General features: G+C 38.4%; 1 protein-coding gene across 2 annotated transcripts in view; it reads right to left on the bottom strand.

The window, feature by feature from the left end:
- Positions 1 to 12,406: 12,406 nt before the first annotated feature.
- The window catches only part of LOC149833714 (ABC transporter A family member 7-like), a 29,279-nt gene continuing 19,228 nt past the window's right edge, over positions 12,407 to 22,457 (bottom strand). For both annotated transcript variants that reach the window (XM_090010967.1, XM_090010968.1), the window contains 11 exons: positions 17,469 to 17,631; positions 17,266 to 17,391; positions 17,073 to 17,156; positions 16,591 to 16,958; positions 15,716 to 15,916; positions 15,411 to 15,520; positions 15,180 to 15,264; positions 14,730 to 14,858; positions 14,536 to 14,641; positions 13,713 to 13,801; positions 12,407 to 12,835 (listed from right to left, as the gene is read on the bottom strand). In XM_090010967.1, the coding sequence (XP_089867093.1) occupies positions 12,536 to 12,835; positions 13,713 to 13,801; positions 14,536 to 14,641; positions 14,730 to 14,858; positions 15,180 to 15,264; positions 15,411 to 15,520; positions 15,716 to 15,916; positions 16,591 to 16,958; positions 17,073 to 17,156; positions 17,266 to 17,391; positions 17,469 to 17,631 (1,761 nt within the window). In that variant the 3' untranslated portion in view covers positions 12,407 to 12,535. The remainder of the gene's footprint in view (positions 12,836 to 13,712; positions 13,802 to 14,535; positions 14,642 to 14,729; positions 14,859 to 15,179; positions 15,265 to 15,410; positions 15,521 to 15,715; positions 15,917 to 16,590; positions 16,959 to 17,072; positions 17,157 to 17,265; positions 17,392 to 17,468; positions 17,632 to 22,457) is intronic.

Here is a 22,457-nt window from a genome sequence, read left to right as displayed (position 1 = left end):
AATCACAATATCTTTGTTTAAACAATAATGTAACAATATTTTGAATTAAACAGCGACAAAGTATGCATCATAACTGTGGCCCTTTGTCTGTGTTGTGAGTATTCCTATCTCACGAAGATACCTGTACACGCGAGTTCGAGACTCTGAGAAGCAATGTTGTCAGTATCGGTATCGGCCCTGAATCGTTGGGCCACCCATTCAGCTGTATACCTATACTCAGCTGAATCGTTATGTATGTATCAGCCCAAAAATAAATAAAAAATATTGTGTGTCAATCAATCCTAATGTGACACGTGTTAAAAAATATTAAAATCATTTAAAAAGTATTACAAATAATTTTTAGTACTTTTTTTTTACATTTATTAAAAGTAATGGATTCAGGCCTGTGGCATATTGAAATTCCTGATAACATTGCTTAGAAGTTCTTTTGAAAAAAAAAGATACAAGGACACATATTTTAATTTTTAATGTAGGATATTTTAATACATCAAAACATATTTTTGTTTAAATATAATCAAAATTATTAAAATATGTGCATACATGTTTGGGTCGTATCAGCGTGTCATAACATGTCCGGTTTGTGACAAATGGGAGCAGCCAAAATGGTGCATCCCTGTTTGATGCATACTCATAAAAAATCAAATATGGGTATTTATGCGCCAAAAAACCCCTCTTAGTTACTCAGGCTTTTTTATGAAAGGGTTAGCTACAAAATCATACCCAATAAGGCGTACAATTCTCAATTGGTTTCACAGTTTTGTTGATGGTTTGAGTCGATGCTGGTGTTTTTGTTAAAATTATTGACTACCGACTAAGATGGGAGTCCTTATCCCATATCGTAGCCATTTAGGAACCCATTATCCTTAGGTTCCTTTTTTGATCAATTCTCTATCCCTAACTACCACACATTATTTCCTTCCTTTCACGTCCTGCACTACCTCCTCTTATGGCCCTATATATAGCATCGTCTTGTATGCCATACGTGAATCGTGATCAATAATATGAGCACCGTTCCTTCTTCTTGTGGACGTAGGCCAAGTGCCGAACCATGTTAAATATTATGTTCTTTTATTTCTTTTTTTATCATGGTATCATAGCAGGTCAAATCCAGCTCATGACAGCAGCTGCGCACATCCACCACCATTGACTATGGTCGAAGGAGAAAGCGATTTGAGCTCTCCTGCATATGGCGCATCAAGGATGGTCGTGCACGAACAAAATCCAACCCTCAAGATTACCATTGTACCTCTCAACGGATTCAACTACTTATCATTGTTGAAAGCTGTCATGCTCTTCTTCAGTGGAAACTCCAAGTTAGGATATATCAACGGCAAGACTGTTCCCCCGAAACCTGAGGACCCTACCTACGAAGAATGAGAATCCGGGAATCACCTTGTTATGTCCGGGTTGTTGAACTCCATGGACCCAAGTATAGTTGAAGGTTTTTTATTCCTCGACACTACCCAAGACATATGGGACTCCCTACGAGACATCTATGTTGAGCAAAATAACTTAGCAAGACTCTACCAACTCCAGCAGGATATCTCGCGCCTGACCAAGAAAGATAAACCTTTCCACACTTACCTCAGTTCACTGCATGCCATGTGGGATGAGATCAGCCTCTACCGCATCATTACCATCGACGTAGACACCATCAAAAGACACATCAAAGAAGACAAGGTGTTTAAGGTCCTCGCTGGCCTTGGACATGACTACGACAACCTAAGAAGCCAAGTCCTCATGTCCAAGGAACTACCGTGCTTCAACAAAGTTTGCTCTATCATCCAACATGAAGTGACTCACCGCAATGTTATGGGATCCAAGCCCAAACCACATGTCGAGACCCATGAGAAAGTTGCTTTCTTCAGCAGCTCTAAGGAAACGTATGCCAAACCGCCACCTGAATCCACCACCGGCGAAAATCCCCATGGTCGTGTGCAACCTTGCTGCAGTCACTAAAGGAAACTTGGACACTTAAAAGAAAAATGTTGGGATCTACATGATCGTCCTGAGCAGCAAAAGATGCAAAGTAAAGAATCAAAAGTAGGAACCACCATGGATGAGCTCGCGCAACTCCTTCAACAGATTAATAAATCCAACCTTACGATATTACTCGAAGGTCAACAAAAGGACTCTGCAGGTAATATATCCGCCCTTAGCTCCAAACTCATCAATTTTAGGTGGGTCATCGATACAGGTGCCACTGGCCACATGACAGGTAAGGTCAGGCTATTAACTAATCTCCAACTCGCCAATAAGGGCCCTGTTAGTATTGCTAATGAAACTCAGATCCCTATTGAAAGTGTTGGTGAGGTCTCTCTTCTTAATGGGCCAAACCCTTTAAAGGCCCTGTATATTCCCTTCTTTCCTGCTAGCCTCATGTCAATTAGCAAGATCACGGAAAGCCATAACTGCATTGTTATTTGTTCTTCTAAGCACGTGGCTTTTTAGGTCATGAGCACGAAGAAGGTGATTGGTAGGGGATAGGCGGTAAATGGGCTTTACCTCCTGGATGCAGAAAGCAGGGCTCACATCGCTCGCAAAAGGACCAACATGGATGAAAAATGACACTTTAGACTCGGACACCCCTCACACCAAATGCTAAAACGGATATTTCCTAACGTCCCTCCTCCTGAGCACTCATGTGATGCATGCCAATACTCTAAGCAAACCAGAATCATGTTCTCTTTATCTAAAACTAAAAGTGATGATTGTTTTTTTCTTATTCACTTTGATGTATGGGAATTGACCCCCATTGATTTTTATTTTGGCTATAAATATTTCGTCATATTTACTGATGACTATTCTCATGCCATGTGGGTATACCTGCTCAAACGCAAGGATGAGGTTTTTGATACTTATCGAGAATTTCAAAGCATGGTCCAAACTCAATTCAATGCTAAGATCAAGACCCTCCGATTCGACAATGGGACAGAGTACACCAATGCCAAGTTTACCGGATATCTTACTAATCATGGCATAACTCACTAGACCAGTTGTGTTGGCACACTCCAACAAAACGGAGTCGCTAAACACAAAAACAAAACCCTTCTTAATATTGCCAGGGCCCTCATGTTTCACATGAATGTTCCTAAACGCTTCTGGTCAGATGCCATATCCACCACGCGATACATATTAAATTGCTTGCCAAGCCAGACCGTTAATTTCATGATCCCCATGGAGATGGTGAGGGGAAAAAGCTTATCATTGTCTCACTTGCGTGTTTTTTGGTGCAAGTGTTTTGTCCACCTGCAAAAGTGACATAGAGACAAGTTCGAAAAGAGGGCGACTAAGTGCATATTCTTGGGGTACTCCTCCATAAAAAAGGGATATAAATGCTACGACACTATAAATAGAAGACTTTTTTCTCTCGAGACGTTGAGTTCTTTGAAGGGGAACCGTATTACTAAAACAATGATGCCCCTTCCTATGACATTGAACTTCAGGCGGAGGACTCATCGCCAGATGCCACACCTGGCCTACCTGGCATTGACATCAGCGATTGTTTCATTACCGAGCATCCTGGCAACGCACCCGCTGAGCCGCCCAATGTCGATGTCTCCACCACTACGGGCGCCTTAACACCCGTCAAGACCTCCAAAGATAGCAACGCCATACCTCAAAGGTCCAGTAGGATCATCAAACGTCCCAATAGGTTACAAGACTTCTATACCTATATGGCCTCCAGGTCCACGGATCATCTGATTGAGAGATACATTTCTTTTGACGTTTTTTTCAATGCATATCTCTCATACTTATACAATGTTTATTCCAACACGGAGCCCTCTACCTTTAAAGAGGCCAACACACAGGAAGTATGGTGCACCGCCATGGACGAAGAACTTGAAGCTCTGCACAAGAATGGCACCTAGGAAATTGTTACTCTCCACTGAGAAGAAACCGATTGGTTGTCGATGGACCTACAAAATCAAGTATTATAGTAACAGAACCATCAAACGTTACAAGGCTAGACTCGTCGCCAAGGGATACACCCAATTCTAAGGCACCGATTATCATGAGACTTTTGCTCCTATCACCAAAATGAGCTCCATAAGAATTCTCCTATCCGTAGCAGCCAACTGAAGGTGGCCCATGTACCAGCTTGACGTTAAGAATGCTTTTTTGCATGGAGAACTCCAAGAGGAAGTTTATATGGAATTTTCACCAGGGCACTGTGATGCGCACAACAAAAACCTTGTCTGTCATTTAAAGAAGGCATTATACGACCTCAAACAGTCATCCTGAGCATGGTTTGCCAATCTGAGCGATGCACTCGTATAATTCTGTTTTCACAGAAGCCCATTCGAGTACTCCATGTTCTGCAAGAAGCACTCTACTGGGAGTGTTATTAATTATCCTTGTCTACGTGGATGACATCATCATAACCAGAGATGACCTAGGGCTAGTCGATGCTGTCAAACTTCATCTCCATCAAAAGTTCGAGATCAAGGACCTTGAAAAGCTCTGATACTTCCTCAGTATAGAAGTTGCCCAACCAGAAAGAGGGATATTTCTCTGCCAAAGGAAGTACGCCATGGATTTACTTCAAGAAGTTGGCATGCTCGGAGTCAAGCCCATCAACACACCCATAGACCAGAGTCATAAGGTTAACAAAGATGATGGAGAACTCATACGCGATGTTGGGAGTTTCCAAAGACTCGTGGGACGTCTAATCTACCTCACCATCACAAGACCCGACATTATTTATGCGGTCAACCTCATTAGCCAGTTCATGCATGCCCCCATGGTCCCACACCTGACTATTGCTCATAGAATCTTGTGGTACATAAAGTCATCCCCTGGCAAAGGCATCCTCATGCATAGGAACGACCATACTAAGGTCGTGGGATACTCCCACACTGACTGGGCGGGTGACCCCAACAACAGAAGATCGATATTCGAGTATTGCATGTTTGCGGAAGGAAACCTTGTTACATGGAGAAGTAAGAAGCAAAATGTTGTCGCCAGATCCAGCATCGAAGCTAAGTACAAAGCTATGGCCTCTATATCATGCGAATGATAAAGGCTCTCCTCGAAGACATGGGCCTCTCAAATGATGAGCCCATGCAACTAAAGTGTGATAATCAGGCGATCATCCATATTGAAGCAAACCCGGTCTTTCACAAACGGACCAAACACATAGAAGTGGACTACCACTTTGTGAGACAAAAAAATCAAGCAGGAGTTATATCCACTGCACACGTCAGAAGCGTCGACCAACTCACCAACATCTTCACCAAGGCGGTCAATAGTAACAAACTTTAAGGAATCAGAGTGAAGTTGGGACTGATCAACATCGAGTCCCGACTTGAGAGTGAGTGTTAAAATTATTGACTACCGACTACGATGGGAGTCCTTATCCCATCGTAGCCCTTTAAGAACCCATTATCCTTAGGTTCCTTTTTCGATCAATTGTCTATACCCTAACTACCGCATGTTATATCCTTGTTGTTGATAAGCTTGTAGTGTCCTTCACGTCCTGCACTACCTCCTCTTATGGCCCTATATATAGCATCATCTTGTATGCCATACGTGAATCATGATCAATAATATGGGCATTGTTCCTTCTTCCTGTGGACGTAGGCCAAGTGTTGAACCACGTTAAATATCGTGTTCTTTTATTTCCTCTTTTATCAGTTTTTGATCAAACGATGATAATCAGTGCTAGGATTATCATGATATTGATTCGAGTTTTTGGATCATGTGGAAACTCAAATTATTTGGTAATGGAGTCAAAAGGGATGTACTAAATAGTATGATTCTTGAAATTGAAAAGCTTAATGAAAAAAACTACTTATATTGAAAATCTTGTATAAGTTTTATTTGATTTGTCAAGATTCATCTGAAGAGGTTAATGAATCTGATATCGTTCAAGCACCTAATGGAGTGAAACACACATGGGCAAGAAGAAAATGGAAAGCCAAAATCAATAAGACTTTATTTGTGATCTAGGCAACGTAGAAGTGGATGTGTGGTGAGACACCTAAGGTTGGTATTGGGACATGATATGGCTGAAGAGTGTGGGTTTGTGTAGTACCCGTTTTGAGCATATCAAGGTCCATGTTTCTAACAGGTCCCATTTTTTTTTTACTGGTATGACCACAAGCACTAAGATCTTTTGTATTGGCAAATGAATGATGCTTTAGCTCATGAGTCGATGGGCAAAAAGGCCTCTCAGTCTGCTAAGTTGGTTGAGAAATGTTCTACTCATGTTGAAGCAAAGGATGCCCTTGACTTGTTGTTTGAGCTCGATGGATGGTGCTCGAGAAAGATTGGGCCTGGTGCACGAAGAATGCCAGTGAAAGGACTTTGAAGATGGTTCATATTAGGGTTGTCAACGGGTCGGGTTTGGTTCTGACTCAAATGAAATGGACCACATTTTTGGGTATGGTATCATATTTAAACCCGAGTCTAATCAGGTCCACTATAAGAAAAACCATACCCGGTCCTAATAAGAACTGCATGAACCAAACTCGGACCATACCCAGTAAATCCATATATTTTATCATTTTTACATTGAAAATTTGTGGGTCTTAATCAAAACTCAGGTCGGTCTGAGTCTGGTATAAAATTTTACAAACTATACCCGGGTCCTTGTATTAATCGGACCTTCGGGTCCGGACCCGAGTCTTCTTATTATCACTATACCTGGACCTTATAGGGTTTGGTTCGGGTAAACCAAGGCCCGTTGACACCCCTAGTTCATACAGTGAGGTGTGAGAGTCATGGCACTTGTGATATGTTGTGTTGGTTGCAGGTACGAAAGGTCTCAGTTGCAAGTGTAATGAGAAGTTTACCATCCCTAATTTGCGTCAGGTCATGATTACTTGTTAGAAGGTAATGAGAGAGCCTTCAAGGTGAAAGCTACATCTGGGGACTAAAGTGTTGTTGAGTCTATCAGATAGAAGCTAGCAGGAAGGACCAAATTGATATTTGATAATGGACCATTTGAAAAGTGACAGTGGCTAAAAGAATCACATATTATGTAGAAGACGACGAGTGAGTTAATGGGCAAGAAAATTTCATTAAAGAAAAAGTTACTGCATAAGAGGTTGATTTGGATCAAGTTTCTTCAGCTAACCAAGTTGCTAATATCTTGGTAAAGCCATTGGCGGTGGCTCAGTTTGATCAGAAGTTGCCTAGTAAACTCTGCATTGCGAACTTCGAGTCAAAACTAAGGGTAAGTGTTGAAGTTTAATGTTGACTAGGTCTTTGGCCAAGTTTATTTTTGTTTTAGTTTGAATCCTAACTGGATTGGTTATTTTGGCAATTTTTACTTTTAATGGCAGTTGAGTCATTGTAAGGGAGTAGAGAATAGTCCATTGTTATGGAATAGAGTATATGGAGCCATGTAAATCTCTTTTCATTGAAGAAAAAAAACATTAAAAAATATTCACAGCATTTTCAGGCCAACCACCGGCTAGAAAATGGCTAGGCTAATTCCATCTGGTAAGGGATGCACCAATCCGGCCATTTGCTGACTAATGGCTAGTGGAAAAGTGGTGGGATATCCTAAACACAATAAAGGAACATTAAAAAAAGATGGCCCATCCATTTTTCAGCCAATCACCAGTCAAAAAATGATCGGTCTGGTGCCTCCCTACACCAGTCCAGCCATTTCCTGGTTGGTGGTTGGCTGTAAAATGGTTATATATAAAAAAAAAAAACACTAAAAAGTATAAAAATATATATATAATTGGTTGGGCCATTTTCCAGCTAGCCACCGGTCGTGAAATGGTCGGGCAAGTGCCACCTGACATGGGAAGAATCGGTCCGGCCGCCATTTCGGCTTGTGGGAAAATGATTGAATATCCTTTAAAAAAGTTGTTAAAAATGCTAAAAAACATTAAAAAAACATAAGCAGGTCATTTTTTCGGCCAGCCACCCATCGAGAAATGGCTAGGCTGGTGCCCGCCCCGGCAAGGGAGGCATCATTCTGATCAGTGACTGGTCGAAAAATGATCTTATAGCCTAAAACAAAAAAACGAAAAGAAAATGACGAGGCCATTTTCTGGCTAGTCACCGACAGTAAAATGGTTGAGCTAATGCCACCTTTGTTGTTGGCATCAACTAGGGGTGCAAATGGGCTGGATCATGCTAGATTAAAATCTGAATCCAAAATACAAACAGTAAATCCAAATACATATTGGGATTCAAATCAGATTCAGGAGGTCAGATTGAATCTGAATCCGAAAAGCATGATAAAAAAAAATAATAAAACAAGTCATTTACATGTAAAATGCATTCCGGTCAGATTTTGATCCAGATCCGACTTAAAATTGATGATCTGAATCCAACCTGAATCTGAAAGTGATCTAATTGAATAGGATATTAATTAAAGAAATGCATTTACATGAATCCACATTCGGATTTTAATTAAAGAATCCATATCTGAAAAAAAATCAGGATAGGATATAAAGCTAGGTTGTCCAATGTAAAAATTGTATATCCTCAGTTTTTTCAAAACCAGGTTTGGTGTCACCCAAACAGACATCAAACCTGGTTTTCATTTGAAAACCAACTATACACCTGAAACCAGGTCTAAACAGAACTTTAGCCCTTGTTTGTATCATTCCTCCCTAAAGGAAAAGCTCTACATGAGAATGAACACATATTTCTAAAAAGTACTACCACCTCAACCGTTGTGAAAGTTTTTCATGTGAAAGCTTACATGGGGGAGAGATATGAATGAATTTACGTATAAAAAGTGGACTTACGCGTGGTGAGAAAACTAAATCCCACCACTTTTCCATCATTATGATTTGATGTTTGTTTCATTCACGGTGGAAAAGTATTACATCAGGCTGCCAACTGAAACAAACTAGGCCTTAGTCATTTTCAAGTACATAGATACACACATGCTCGCAGCATTTTTTTTACAACCATTCGTCTTAGGTATATGCATAAATGATAACCAGCATTTAGGGTAGTTGGACTGATTACAGTCAGCACTATCCTACGACTGTTAGACCACAACGATGGTATGTCAGGCCGAGAAAATGGAAATGCAAATTAAAACTGAACCTGTATAACTAAAGAGTATTTAATTTGCTCAAAAATACATACAAAGTACAATGCTGGATTGGGGTCTCTTATCCAGCAATAATCAAAACTCAAACCCAACCCACGTATCATTCAAGTTGGACTCAGGTCCATACCCATACTCACTTGATCCGGTTTGGGTTGGTTTCACAATCCTAGCCCATTGACAGCCCCAGGTAGGATATAAATATTCAATCCAAAATTTAACATCTTGTTCTCTTGCAAAACAGGGAAAATAAAAAAACTCCGAAAGTTGAATTTTGAATCCATAAACGAAACAATGGGTATGCTCTAAATGGCCTAGTGTAATTAATTTGGAAGGAACGTAATTCAGCGCATTTTCAGGGGGCTGTGCAGTAATGGATCGACTATGATGGAAAATTTCGGACAGGGCCTGCTCTAAATGGCCTGGATGTCCAATTGAATGGATCGGGATGAACCGGGCGATCTTTTGATCGGTTCCCAACATTGCCTTTCTTGTGCTTTAATTCTGCTGTATTTTCGGTTTTTCGGGTCTGGTTTTTTCTTTTACCAGATTCGTGTACCTATGTATCTTTGACATAACGGGTGGGACATCTCTATGCATCTGTTGTTAACGCTATCATTACATATTTATACTCTTTCAAAAAAAAAAAAACTGCTGAAATGAGATCAATGGTGGATTGTGCGTGCTCATTGCTTGCAATAGATCACATCAATTGGATGGTGAGCTACACATCATAGGTATTATCTGTTCACTTCTGAATACGAAAATTTAGGTCCAAGTTACGATCTTGTATTGAGGAATTGAAATTTGAAATTGGAGAGACTGTGATTGAACCAAAAATAAAATATGCAGGCAGGCATTTCTCTGTACTCTTTAATCTAACTGCATATTAATCTATCAAGGCTTTTTCAATTAGCAGTTAGTCATAGGTAATCAAAAATTACCGGCAAAGATGTAGATGGCACTAGCTTCTGGGCATAATGTCAAAATTGGCCGCGGATTAGAAAATATAACAAATTTGACCATTTGAGTTTTTTTGGCACTGATCTTTCTAAGTTGCCTGAAAAATCAACTGATGTAAATTTTTGCCTGAAAAACTCATGTGTCATGTAAGTTGTCGCTTACAAAATACAGGCGCCGTGACACAGGGCAAAACTATAAAGAAACAAAGTAAAATTAGCCATGATTGTCATAATTTCTAGGTTAGTTGGTCTTGTATGTTATATTTTCTAAGTAAATTGGTCGTGTTTGTCATATTTTGTAGTTGGTGGCCATATATGAAATTGTACACAAAATTATACATTTCTAGATGAATGCAACATGTTTCTTCAGGTGCCCAAGTAAATGAAAAAAGAAAAAAAAATAAATAAAAAGGAGAGAACAAAGGAGAGTTTCTGGCATTCTCTGTTATGCAAGCTCTCCACCTCCATCACCATGAAGGGTAGGTGATGTGGTTGACTGCCGGAGGTGCGATCTTTCCAACTGAATCATACATGATCACACCAGAAAACTCGGGTGGCTGGCATTTTTCTCCCATGAGTATGTTCTTCTTCCATAGACACAGCTCTTGACTGACTGCAGATTCATCAGTGGTTACATCTCCTGGCCGAGTCCATTGAATCGCCTTCATTGTGAACAAGTGTGGGTCGGCATTCATTGGAGCAGTTGGATTGGAGATGAACATGGTTGAAGCATTGAACCGTCTTCGCCGGCGCCTCAAGTTGAAAGCACACATTGTTAGCACAAAGGCGCAGAGCATGAGGCCAGCCAAGCCCGTGGCCGCACCCTGAGCAGAGTGTGTCTTGTGCAACCAACGTGCCATTTCTTGGATACAACAGTAGGTCAGCACACTTCAACTGAAGGGGCGCCTTCTTTATAGCTTTTTGAGGATTAAGATCAAATAGGTTAGGATCACCAACTCCACTTATTGTGATGTGGGGCTTCTTTTTGGGATCAAATTGAGTAGGTGGTGGCTTCTATGATTGGAGTGGTGTTTATGGTTTTGTTGGGTCCAAATCCACTATAGAGTGGTGCCTAAGTGGACCCAGAAGATGATGTGGGGATATATTGGTACTTAGCATGACAAATTTGCTGCTATTTAATTGCCAAATCATCCTGAGCCTGCTCCACCATAGGCATCGTGGTGAATGTACCAGACTTCCATGGGGTGCCTCTAGACCTGCTGATACTAGAAACCCTGTGAGGGCGTTTGCAATTAGGGGTGTAACTGGATCGGGTATACCCAACCCGACCTGATGTCCCGAACTGATATTGGTGGACCCATGGGTTTTGTTCGGGTCCAAAATATAGACACATAGTAAAAATGGGTCAGGTCTTAGGTATTGTAAATGAAGACCCGACCTGTTATGTACCAAGACCTGAATGGTTCTCTATATTTTAAAACCGAACCAACCCATACCCGAACCCAATTCAAACATGATCCATATGAAAGTTTCTAATTGGTAAATATTATATATTCAATTAAACATTTAAATATGTTGATAAATTCAGAATTAATAGGCATTGCATTTTAGTAATCTAAACTTTAATTCGATTTTGCTTATACTTCTTATTGCTCTTTTGTTGTGGAAATTGTGGGATTGAAATGAATCCTAGAATAATACACTCATTGAATTTGATACATTATTTGAATATGATATATCATTGGGTCTTTTTTCAAGTTAAAATGTTTGGTTGGCGTGGATATCTTTTTATATTCAGATTTTGACATTACTTAGAATAATGATGAAGCTTTTATTTTGTTAACATATAATCTTCGTAATAAACAGTTGATTCCATTAATTTACAATTTTTTTATTGGCAGGTAATTAGGTCTAGAACACCGATCATATCACCTGAGCTGAAACCCTAACCCCTTAACCTATATGGGTCTACTTTTTCCAGCTATCATAGAGAGAGAGAGAGAGAAGGGCAGCATCAATCTGCTCGTACATAGATGGACCCACAAGGTCACTGAATCTAGAGGTGGTGCATGAGATAATATGGTGGGCATCCAACTACACGAAGTTGAAACGTGATACTGCTGAGGATATAATACACTGAACTCAAATAGAGACATCAGTTCGTCGTCAACACTAGTAGAAGATAACAGTAACTGAAACAAACCTACTCATGGAACAAAGGAAAAGGAGAGACAGAAAAATTTGCACTCAATAACCACATTTTCTGTAGTGTAATGGGATTAATGGCCTAAAAAATAATAAAATGAGATCACAGTAAGATTGCTTGAAACAATGAAAACCATCTCAACATCATCACAATCATCACTCCTATTTGCATAAGCTCCAATCAGCCTGGTTTGTCGGCCCAGATCTTTGTACCCATGATGTCACACAAAAAGGAAGACACAAATAATGAATCAAATTTGCAAATCAGATTAAAAGCCATCCCACAAGTATCATTACAATAAGGTGATGAACTAATTAAAATTTTCTATATACAGAAAGAGGAGAAAAAAGACCAAAAATCCTATGATGATCACAATAATTATGGGAGCACATTAAATGCCTGTGCTCCTCGAGCAACCTTGATGAAAACATCCTCCAAGGTGGTATCTGCTAAACCCCATGCCTGAATGCTTAACTTGCTTTTTGCATTTTCCACAGCTTGGAACACATCTGCAATTCTAACTTCCTGCTTAGGAAACTCAAATTTCTGAGTACCTGATAGATGGTATATTTTGTTTGCAGTTGGAGATATTTGACGCACTAAGTTCTCCACCTCTTCCTCTTGACTAGCTGATGTCGTCATTGTAAATACATAAGAGCCTCCATATCTAGCCTTTAGCTGTTGCAGCATATTGAAAAAAAATAAAATAAAATAAAGAAAGAAGGAAAGGAATGTTAAGAAAATGAGATACATCCCATGAATTACTTAAATAGACAAACAAAGAGCATCGAAAAAATGAGATGAAGTACATGATTATTTACGTAATAACAGACAATTAACCCTCTTCTTGAACCCAAGTAGTTGCAGCGAGAAACAGAAAACGTGGTTTTCTTATTAAAATGCTAAACAAATCACTTAGTTCAAGACAAGATTATGGTTTGATGATTTTTGTCCTGCAAAAGTCATTCATTGTCAAAAGTGCATGATATATTTTTATATATCCAAGTGGGGTTATACATTTAACACTGACGTTCTTTTACACTTTCATCATATGGTTTTGTTCATAGTTAAGTGAAATTACAAGAAAATGCACCAGTTCTATTCTAGTAAAGCATATTCTACACTTTGAAAATTATATATATATATATATATGTGTGTGTGTGTGTGTGTGTGTGGTAGAACAAGTACATTGTTAGATTATGCCTTGAAACAGAGATAACAAGGTTGTTTTCTATTCAGCAACAGTGGATGATCCAAGTGCATTGCCCCAATTCATTACATTTCTATATAGCTATCTGGATTTTGAATAAGTATCGATCCTAGATAAACTTGCAACAGTATAGACCAATGTTAGTTAATTGTCCAATTTGAAGAAATGGAACTGCACAATTTCAGGGTAAAATGGGCAATCTCACATTTCACAAATTTCGTGCACTTTTTCCCATTCTTATAGAAAGTTTTGTTGTTTGGCATCTCATGCATATCATGACCTTTTCTCTAGAACATGATTAATTCCTTCTATGAAAATAAAAGATTAAAATGAGATTTTTTTTACCTCTTTTGGGTTTCCTATGCATTGCAAAGCCCCATCTACAAAAATTCCAAGTCGATCACATAGAACCTCTGCTTCTTCCATGGAATGTGCTGAAATAGGAAAACACCCAGTCAACTCTTAACACGATCAAGTCATTCATTTCAAGGACTCTTAGCATCAGTTAGATGAAAGGCAAGGAATAGGACATATCAACCATTACATAGGCACAGAGACTACAAGAAGCTCATGGGTTTCAACAAGCCCAAGGCACCATTAGAACTCTTGCTACACATTTTATTGAAAACTAAAACATTTGAACTAATTGGTACTGAAAGCGATCAAACATGAGGGAGAGGGTAATTGATGCTAGAAGTTATTTGTGTGACTCTTTAAAGTACTCATCAGAATAAAAATTGAAATTTCCGACAATATTTAAATGCAAAATTAGTAACTTTTCTAACTGACTTCCCTCGGCCCAAGGCTGTTTCAAGTGTCCCAATGCTAAACAACTTGGTCAGTAAGCAACAATTTTGTGAACAACATTCTGCAATCCATAATCCATAGGGACACAGGCCAACTTGCTGGATCGAATGGAGCCCCAACAGGTTTGCAATCTAAAATTAACTGGACTCTACCTTGCCTTATTTGGTGGGATCCTAAGGACAAGCACCACATGCCCTAATTTTCAAGTTTTTGTTCCACATGCCCATTTCATGGGTTGAATGAGTTATCTGAACAGTTATGTCTCACTATCATTGCTGAGGGGTCTCAGGTCCAAATCAGCTTGCCCATAAAAACAAAAAATAACATAATAAATAGAACAGTATATAAAAGGTCATATTACTTGTTAGTATAATTGCTCGATCTTGTTTTGCACGCTTCACAACATTCCACAAGTTATTTCTTGAAGCAGGATCTAACCCTGTGCTTGGTTCATCCATATAGACAACCTTGACAAGAAACAACCGCATACTTCAGAAAATAAAAACAGGGGCAAAGTTTACTAAACAGGACTAATCCTTTATGGCATTTGCATACCTGAGGATCTCCAATCAAAGAAATCGCAACACTTAGCCTCCTCTTCATCCCCCCACTGTATTTCCCAGAAAGCTTATCACCGACACCTCCATTCAAAAGATTGACACTCTTCAGTGATTCCTCCACTGCCTGTAGAGAATGCAGATGACAAAGATGACAACAATGGTAGCAACAACAACAATGATGATGATGATATGTTTATCCATAGAGAAAGTTGGACTAGAAAGATCCCACCCAAAAGAGGAGCCCAAAATTGTAATAACTTCCCAGAGACCACCCATCCTAGTATAATTAATTTCTAGCAGGGAGTTCTAGTGGGAAAGCAATCTACTTTCACAAATTTAATTATCATTAAATAATAACAATAGTAATGATGATGACAATATGCCAGTCCAGCAATAATCAAGAAACAAATCTTCAAGAGATGATTGAACTGAATAGAGGTCTTACTTGGATTAAAGCAGCACCTTTGAGATTTTTTAATCTTCCATAAAATAAGAGGTGTTCTCTACCCGTCAATGTTTCCCAGATCAAGCTGTAACCATCAGAAGCTAAAGGTCATGCATCATCTAATATATTAAACATCGGTCCTAGCCACAGTCAGATAAACGCTTGAATTAAATGGATTTTCCAATAATTAGAACTTGATCTTTATTGTAGAAGGAGAGAAACATAGATTACTCATGTTGTGGACAGACACCCATGTTTGTGTATATTTTTCCCATGTCTTTCTTTATATCAAGACCCTGAATATATGCAGTTCCTGATGTGGGTGATATAAGCCCAATCATCTGCAGTTAGCCAAGAAGTTGAAAATTTTACTTCACATGCCATAGACCATACACAATAACTAGGAACAATTATCACTAAGTTTTGATTAACATGTTTAGGGACACCTGTTATAATAAGAACCAGGAACTCAGTGTACACAAAAGATGTCCTCGTCAGAAATTAAAAGTCTAAGAAAAATGAATCATTTCATTTACCATATTGATAAAAGTTGTTTTGCCAGCACCATTTGGACCAAGCATGCCGAAGCACTCTCCACGTGGCAAAGCAAGAGACAAGCCTTGCACTGCATATTTTGCAGGGTTTCCATCCATCCCAGTGTACACCTTTTTCAGGTTATCACATATGATAGAATGACTTGAACTGGATTCAAGTAATAGCTGCTCAACCACTTCCCTCTACAACATAATGACATGTAGTGATCATTATTTCAATGATAGAATGATAGTTTCAAAATTATTTCATATAAATGAATGAGAAAAATGTAGACAGTTGAATATGTTGGAGCGGAAAAACTAAACCACTTGAACAATGTGATGGACTTTGGTTTGCTGATGGTAAGACCGGGTGAACCTCCCTGTATATTAACCTGACTGTTTGTGTGTGCACGCGTAAATGTGCATACATACATAGGTAGGAACATACATATGCATGAAAATATGTACAAAAGCTTCACAAGCAACTCATCAGGCTACTAAGGTAACATGATTTCTGTCAAAGTGAGCTTCCAAAACTTGTCCAGTAAAAAAGAGTTAGGAAATTGGGATAAATATGATGTCTAGCAGAAGCTTATGTAGATCTGAAGTCAGCTGTTTTCTCATTAGTATGAAGAGAATGAAAATAGCTTCTCAATCTTATTGAAGTTCTTTATTACGTTACTTTTGGAAATTTATAGTATTATACTACAGTATTTCATCAATGATGTCATGGTTAACTAAGACAAATCCATCTAAAACTAATATAAAACCTCAAATCTTTATGTCAGCAGGCAAGCTGCAGAGAAGACAATTTATGAGCAAACAGAATCAAAAGGAAAATAAAAGAGTCCAACAGAATAGTACCACAACCATACCTCTTGGGAAACATCAGGTTTCTCCATATCGACAAAAACTTTGGATCCCTGTCTCTGTAGACTTGGCCTCCTAAAAGATTGTGTGGTTTTCCTTTTGAAGCATTGTAAGAAAAACAAAGGACTTTTCCTGACACCACTCCCCATTGAAACAACTTGATCCAAGTAGTAGGCAATTGGAAGAAGGATGAACCATTCCAGAGCCATGATAATTAAGACAGTCTTCATGCCATTCCGACTATCGTTCAAATTTTTCCAGTGCATACCGCTAGTTTCCATATACTGTCCCACAAAAGCATACTGCCCAAGTTCAAAAAGACCTCGGAATAGGGAAAAAGCAGGAAGAATCTCCATAACCACTACCCAGACTCCTGCAAGAAAATAAAAACTAAATAATGTATATAACTAATGCAACAGGTTGAAACATTAATTTGCATAGCATATCAGAAACAAATAGTTTATTATTTGTATAACCATTGACTTACTTGAAAAGGTTGTGTCTTGAACAAAGAATTGAAAAAGGAAAGATCCTAATAGCCCTGACCCAAATACATATATGTAGCCTACAACTGCCACAGCAAAGTTGATTCAAGAGAGAAAACGAAGAAATTATTAACAGAATGAACTCAAGGAAATAGCCAGCTTGGCAACAAAATACACATTACAAGCAGGCCAAACCTGTAGCAGTCTTAACTTCAGAAAAGATAGGTGATAATAGGAAAGCAAGTGCAATCTGCAAGTTTAGGTAAATGAAATAGAACACAAACTGCAAGCTGTAGTCATTAAACTTGAAGAATTGAAGCCCTGTAAAGCAATTCAGCTGATTCAATACCAGAAACAAATTCAAGAAATAAATAGACATCAATTTGATGTTTCCTTACCAATGATGGAACCGAAGAACACAAAACATATCATATATACTACTGAAATGAACAAAAAATAGAGATAGGAAATCAGCCAGTATGGACCATCTCCAAGCCCGTGCATTTTCATCATGATTCTCAGTTTCCGTTGCTTCTCATAAACCAAATATGTCAACATCACCTATATCAAAGGCAAAGAGCCATAAAATACAAGTCATCAATTACATCAAGAAAAGATTTTGTTAAATATGCATGAAATATTATAACTAAGAATGAACAAGCCGCTCATTGAATTTTGGTGGTTATACAGAGGGATGAGAGAGAATCTATACACAGGGATGAGAGAGCATCTAAATTCCAAACAGCAACTTCTGATGCGATTTTTCAATATTTGTTTTTAATAATTCTAATCAGATAAAAAGAGTAAGATTAGAAATATTAAAGATAAATGAACAAGCCGTTCATCGAATTTTGGTGGTTATACACTAGGTTTAACTGTGTATTCACAATAAATTTGGGTTAAAATTTTGTAATATCATTAAGCCTAGCACCAGTAATCAGAAACGTCACAATTTTTCATGACATCTTAGTGTTAAAATATATATGTAATATATATTTATATATATATATATATATATATAAATATATTCTGCCCGATAAGGGGTAATTCTGTAACTCGCCCAATAGGGGCATTTTAGTCTTTTTCCTTTTCTATTTTTTTCCTTTTTCCTTTTCTATTTTTTTCCATTTCTTTTTGTCTTTTTTATTTTTCTTTTTTGTGCATTTAATGCACAGCCATTGGGGGGCCCAACAAAGAGTCGTTGGGCCCCCAACGGTCACAATTGTGACCGTTGGGAGCCCAACGACTCCTTGTTGGGACTCCCAATGGTCCCTCTCTCTTGCTTTTCTCTAACTCTCCCTCACTCCTCTCTTGCCTATAAATAAGTGGGGTCTCCCCCTTTGTAAAGTGTGGCTTCTACAAGCCCTTTAGTGCATTTATAAGATTTTATGCTTTCTAGCCATTTTTGGCTTTTGTGTATGTCCTCTTTTGGACTTGTTCTTTGATTTCTATGTGTGAATGTCCATTGTAGGACATACATTTCTTTTCCGCATATTTCATTACATGGTATCAGAGCCTTGGTTGTGCTCTTGTTTCATATAGCTAGTTGTCTAGTTTTCTCTCTCTCTTTGTTTGTCCTCCATTCTTGATTATATAATGGAAGGAGAACAAAAGATTGATCTCTCCTTCAAGCTTAACGGTACGAACTACATGATGTGGGCCGCCGCCATGGAAAACAACCTCAAAGGTAAAAAGCTTTGGGGATATGTGATTGGCACCATTAAGGAACCTCAACTTCAACTTACAAAAATAGATGGTGATCAAGAAAAGGCTCTAAAAGGAAGTGCTCGCATGAAGGCTATTGAAGATCACCAATCCAAGGTAGAAGATTGGGAAAGTAAGCCATGAACAACGTGAAGCTAAAGATTTGCGCCAACATTGCCAAATTCCGCTTAGCAAATGAAGCATGGTTCTTTATGAAAGGTATGTATACCCAAAAAGACCTTGCTCGTCAATTCTTTATCTAAGAAAAAATTCGTACCATTAAGCAAGGTGAAATGAGTGTAAGAGATTACTATAGCACTCTTAGACCTTTATGGGATGAGCTATCCCTTCTTGAACCCAAATGGGTATCAAGTGAAGATGTTGAAATGAGAAGAGAACAAATGGAGAAAGAACACTTTTTCCAATTTTTACATGGGCTTAGGCCCGAATATGAACAAGTAAGGTCCTCCCTTCTTCATAGATCAAAACCGCTTCCATTGGAAGATGTCATAGCCGAAATATGCCAAGAAGAAACTCGTCTTGGCATGATTAAGGGAGGAGATGAAGTTCTTGCCGTGTCTAGACCCGACAATCATATGAAAGCATATAAGCCTCCACACTTTGGGAGGCAAAATAACTATAATGGCAATTATAGGAAAGCTATTTGCCATCATTGTCAAGAACCGGGTCATATAAGACCTAATTGTCCAAAGATAAATGAGCCTCCAAAAGGTAAAGTTGCTACTATTGAAGAAATTCCCCAAAAGGAGGAGCCAATGAAAGGGAAAGAGTCCTTCTCCCTTGCTCAACTATCCGAAGCACTTCAAATTCTACTCAAATCGCCGTCAACTTCGGGAGCCGCCATTGCCTCTTCTTCTTCTCCAGGTACGCCTTCTTGGATTCTTGACTCTGGAGCATCTTTTCATATGACCCCTATTGAAAATGGACTATCCAATGTATATAGCAACTCCAAAAATTCTTTTGTCTCCACCGCCGATGGTACCTCTTTACAAGTTAAAAGCTTTGGAACCTTAGATTTTTCAAAAGATTTTTTTGTGCCAAATGTAAGAGTAGTACCTCAACTTAATTTAAATCTCTTATCTGTCTCTCAAATATGTGATCATGAATGTGAAATCTCCTTCTCAACCAAGGATTGCTTTATACAGGATCTCCAGTCCGGGAAGCGGATTGCGCAAGGCCATAGGAGGGGAGATCTCTACTACATGACCAATTTGAAACTTCCCACCAACTCTTTTTGTAATTATGTCCAAGATAAAAATATAGAAACTTGGCATCAAAGACTTGGACATCCAAGCTTCTCAAAAATGTACTCCTTTCCCTTTGGAAAGAAATTTTGTAATGAGAAACATTTTGTTTGCAAGAGTTGTATTTTTGGAAAAATGAAATCCACCCCCTTTCCAAAAAGAACATTTGTGTCAAAAAGACCCTTTGAATTAATTTATTCGGATGTTTGAGGTCCTTCTCCGGTTATATCAAAAGGAGGATACTCATATTATGTTACTTTCATTGATGATTTCACTCGATATGTGTGGATCTATTTTCTCAATTTAAAATCCGAAGTTTTTAACTTTTTTAAAAAATTTCATATGATTGTCAAAAATCAATTTTCAACTAATATCTCCATTCTTCGATCCGATTCCGGTGGAGAATATCTATCAAATGAATTTCAAGAATATTTGGAAACCAATGGAATTTGTCATCAAAGGTCATGTCCTAGGACTCCCCAACAAAACGGTCTAGCCGAAAGAAAGCATAGACACATTTTGGAAACCACTAGGACTCTTCTCATTTCCAAAGAAATTCCAAAATGCTATTGGGCCGAAGCCGCCTTAACCTCCACTTATTTGATAAATAGAATGATATCCTCATCCCTTCAAAATATATCTCCATATGAAAAACTTTTTGAAAGAACACCCGATTTTAATAGATTAAGAGTTTTTGGGTGTAAGTGTTTTGTCCTTACACATAAAAGAGATAAATTATCTCCCAAAGCTATCGAATGTGTGTTCTTAGGATACGGAGAAAATCAAAAAGGTTTTAGGTGTTTCGATCCCAAAAGCAACAAACTATATGTATCCAAAGATGTTACTTTTTTAGAAAATGAGAACGGCTTTGAGAAAAATAAAGATATTGATGAAAGCGAATATGCTTTCTTATTTGATCTTCTCTCTCAAGAAGATGTGATTCCTCACGTAGAGGATGTTCTTAATGATTTAGAGGATACTCCTCTTAGTAATGATGAAAATGGAAGTAATGATGTTGAAAATAGGTCAATTCAAACCTATACTAGGCGTGATCAAGAAATTCCCATAAGTGCTTTAGAAAAATATTCTCAAAGTTCCAACATAGAAGAAACCTCTTTAAGGAGATCTAGTCGAATCTCCAATCCTCCTAATAGGTTTGTTTCCTATAAATCCCTAACACCTAAGTATAGGGCATGTCTAATTGTATTACACTCTTATCATGAACCATCACACTATAATGAAGCCAAAAACATTCCTCAATGGGTTGAAGCCATGAAACTAGAACTTAGTGCTCTTGAAAAGGCTAAAACTTGGAAAATAACTTCATTACCCACTGGAAAGAAGTCTATTGGATGTAGATGGGTCTTCAAAATTAAAACTAAAAGTGATGGGTCATTAGAACGGTATAAAGCTAGGTTGGTAGCTAAAGGATATGCTCAAGAGTACGGAATAGACTATGAGGAAACCTTTGCTCCCGTAGCTAGAATGACTAGTGTTAGGACTCTTATTGCGGTTGCATCCATTAAAAAATGGCCTATCTATCAATTGGATGTTAAGAACGCATTTCTTAATGGCAAACTAAGTGAAGAGGTCTATATGAATCCTCCACCAGGAGTATCTATTGGTGAAAACAAAGTTCTTAAACTAAAAAAGGCACTATATGGGTTAAAACAAGCTCCAAAAGCTTGGCATGACAAATTTAGCAATGTAATGACTAGCTTAAATTTCCGTTCATGTTATACTGACACTGCGTTATTTATGAAAAGTGCAGGGTCCTCTGTAGTTATTTTACTACTATATGTTGATGATATGATCATCACTGGAAATGATGAGCAAGGAATCCATGATATTAAGAAAATTTTAAAAGGAAATTTTGACATGTCTGACCTTGGTTTCTTAAGATATTTTCTAGGTATTGAAGTTGCATATTCACCCCAAGGGTATATTCTCTCTCAGATGAAACTTGCTGCTGACATTTGTGCCAAGTCTGGAATTTCGGATGATAAAAAGACAAAAACCCCTGAGGTTATCAATGCAAAGCTAAGGCTGGAAGATGGGACACTTCTCGAGAACCCTACTCCCTACCGTCAACTCGTTGGGTCTCTGACATACTTATCTATCACTCGGCCAGACATAGCTCATGCAGTTCATTCCGTCAGTCAATTTCAACATGCACCTACAACTGTGCACATGAGTGCAGTCTTAAGGATTGTCAGATATATTAAAAACACCATAACTAAGGGAGTTTTTCTTTCCTCTTCATCATCACTTGATTTAATTGCTTATACAGATGCTGATTGGGAAGGAAATCCCAATGATAGAGTCTCAACCACTGGTTTTTGTGCTTTCTTAGGTGACTCTATGATTTCTTGGAGATGCAAGAAGCAGCATAAAGTATCATTGTCCTCAACTGAAGCG

The sequence above is a fragment of the Nuphar pumila genome, chromosome 6 (assembly GCF_984573655.1).
Source record: "Nuphar pumila chromosome 6, dmNupPumi1.hap1.1, whole genome shotgun sequence".
Classification (NCBI taxonomy): domain Eukaryota; kingdom Viridiplantae; phylum Streptophyta; class Magnoliopsida; order Nymphaeales; family Nymphaeaceae; genus Nuphar; species Nuphar pumila.
Note: the sequence above shows the minus strand (reverse complement) of the source record. Positions and strands in the feature narration are given on the sequence as shown.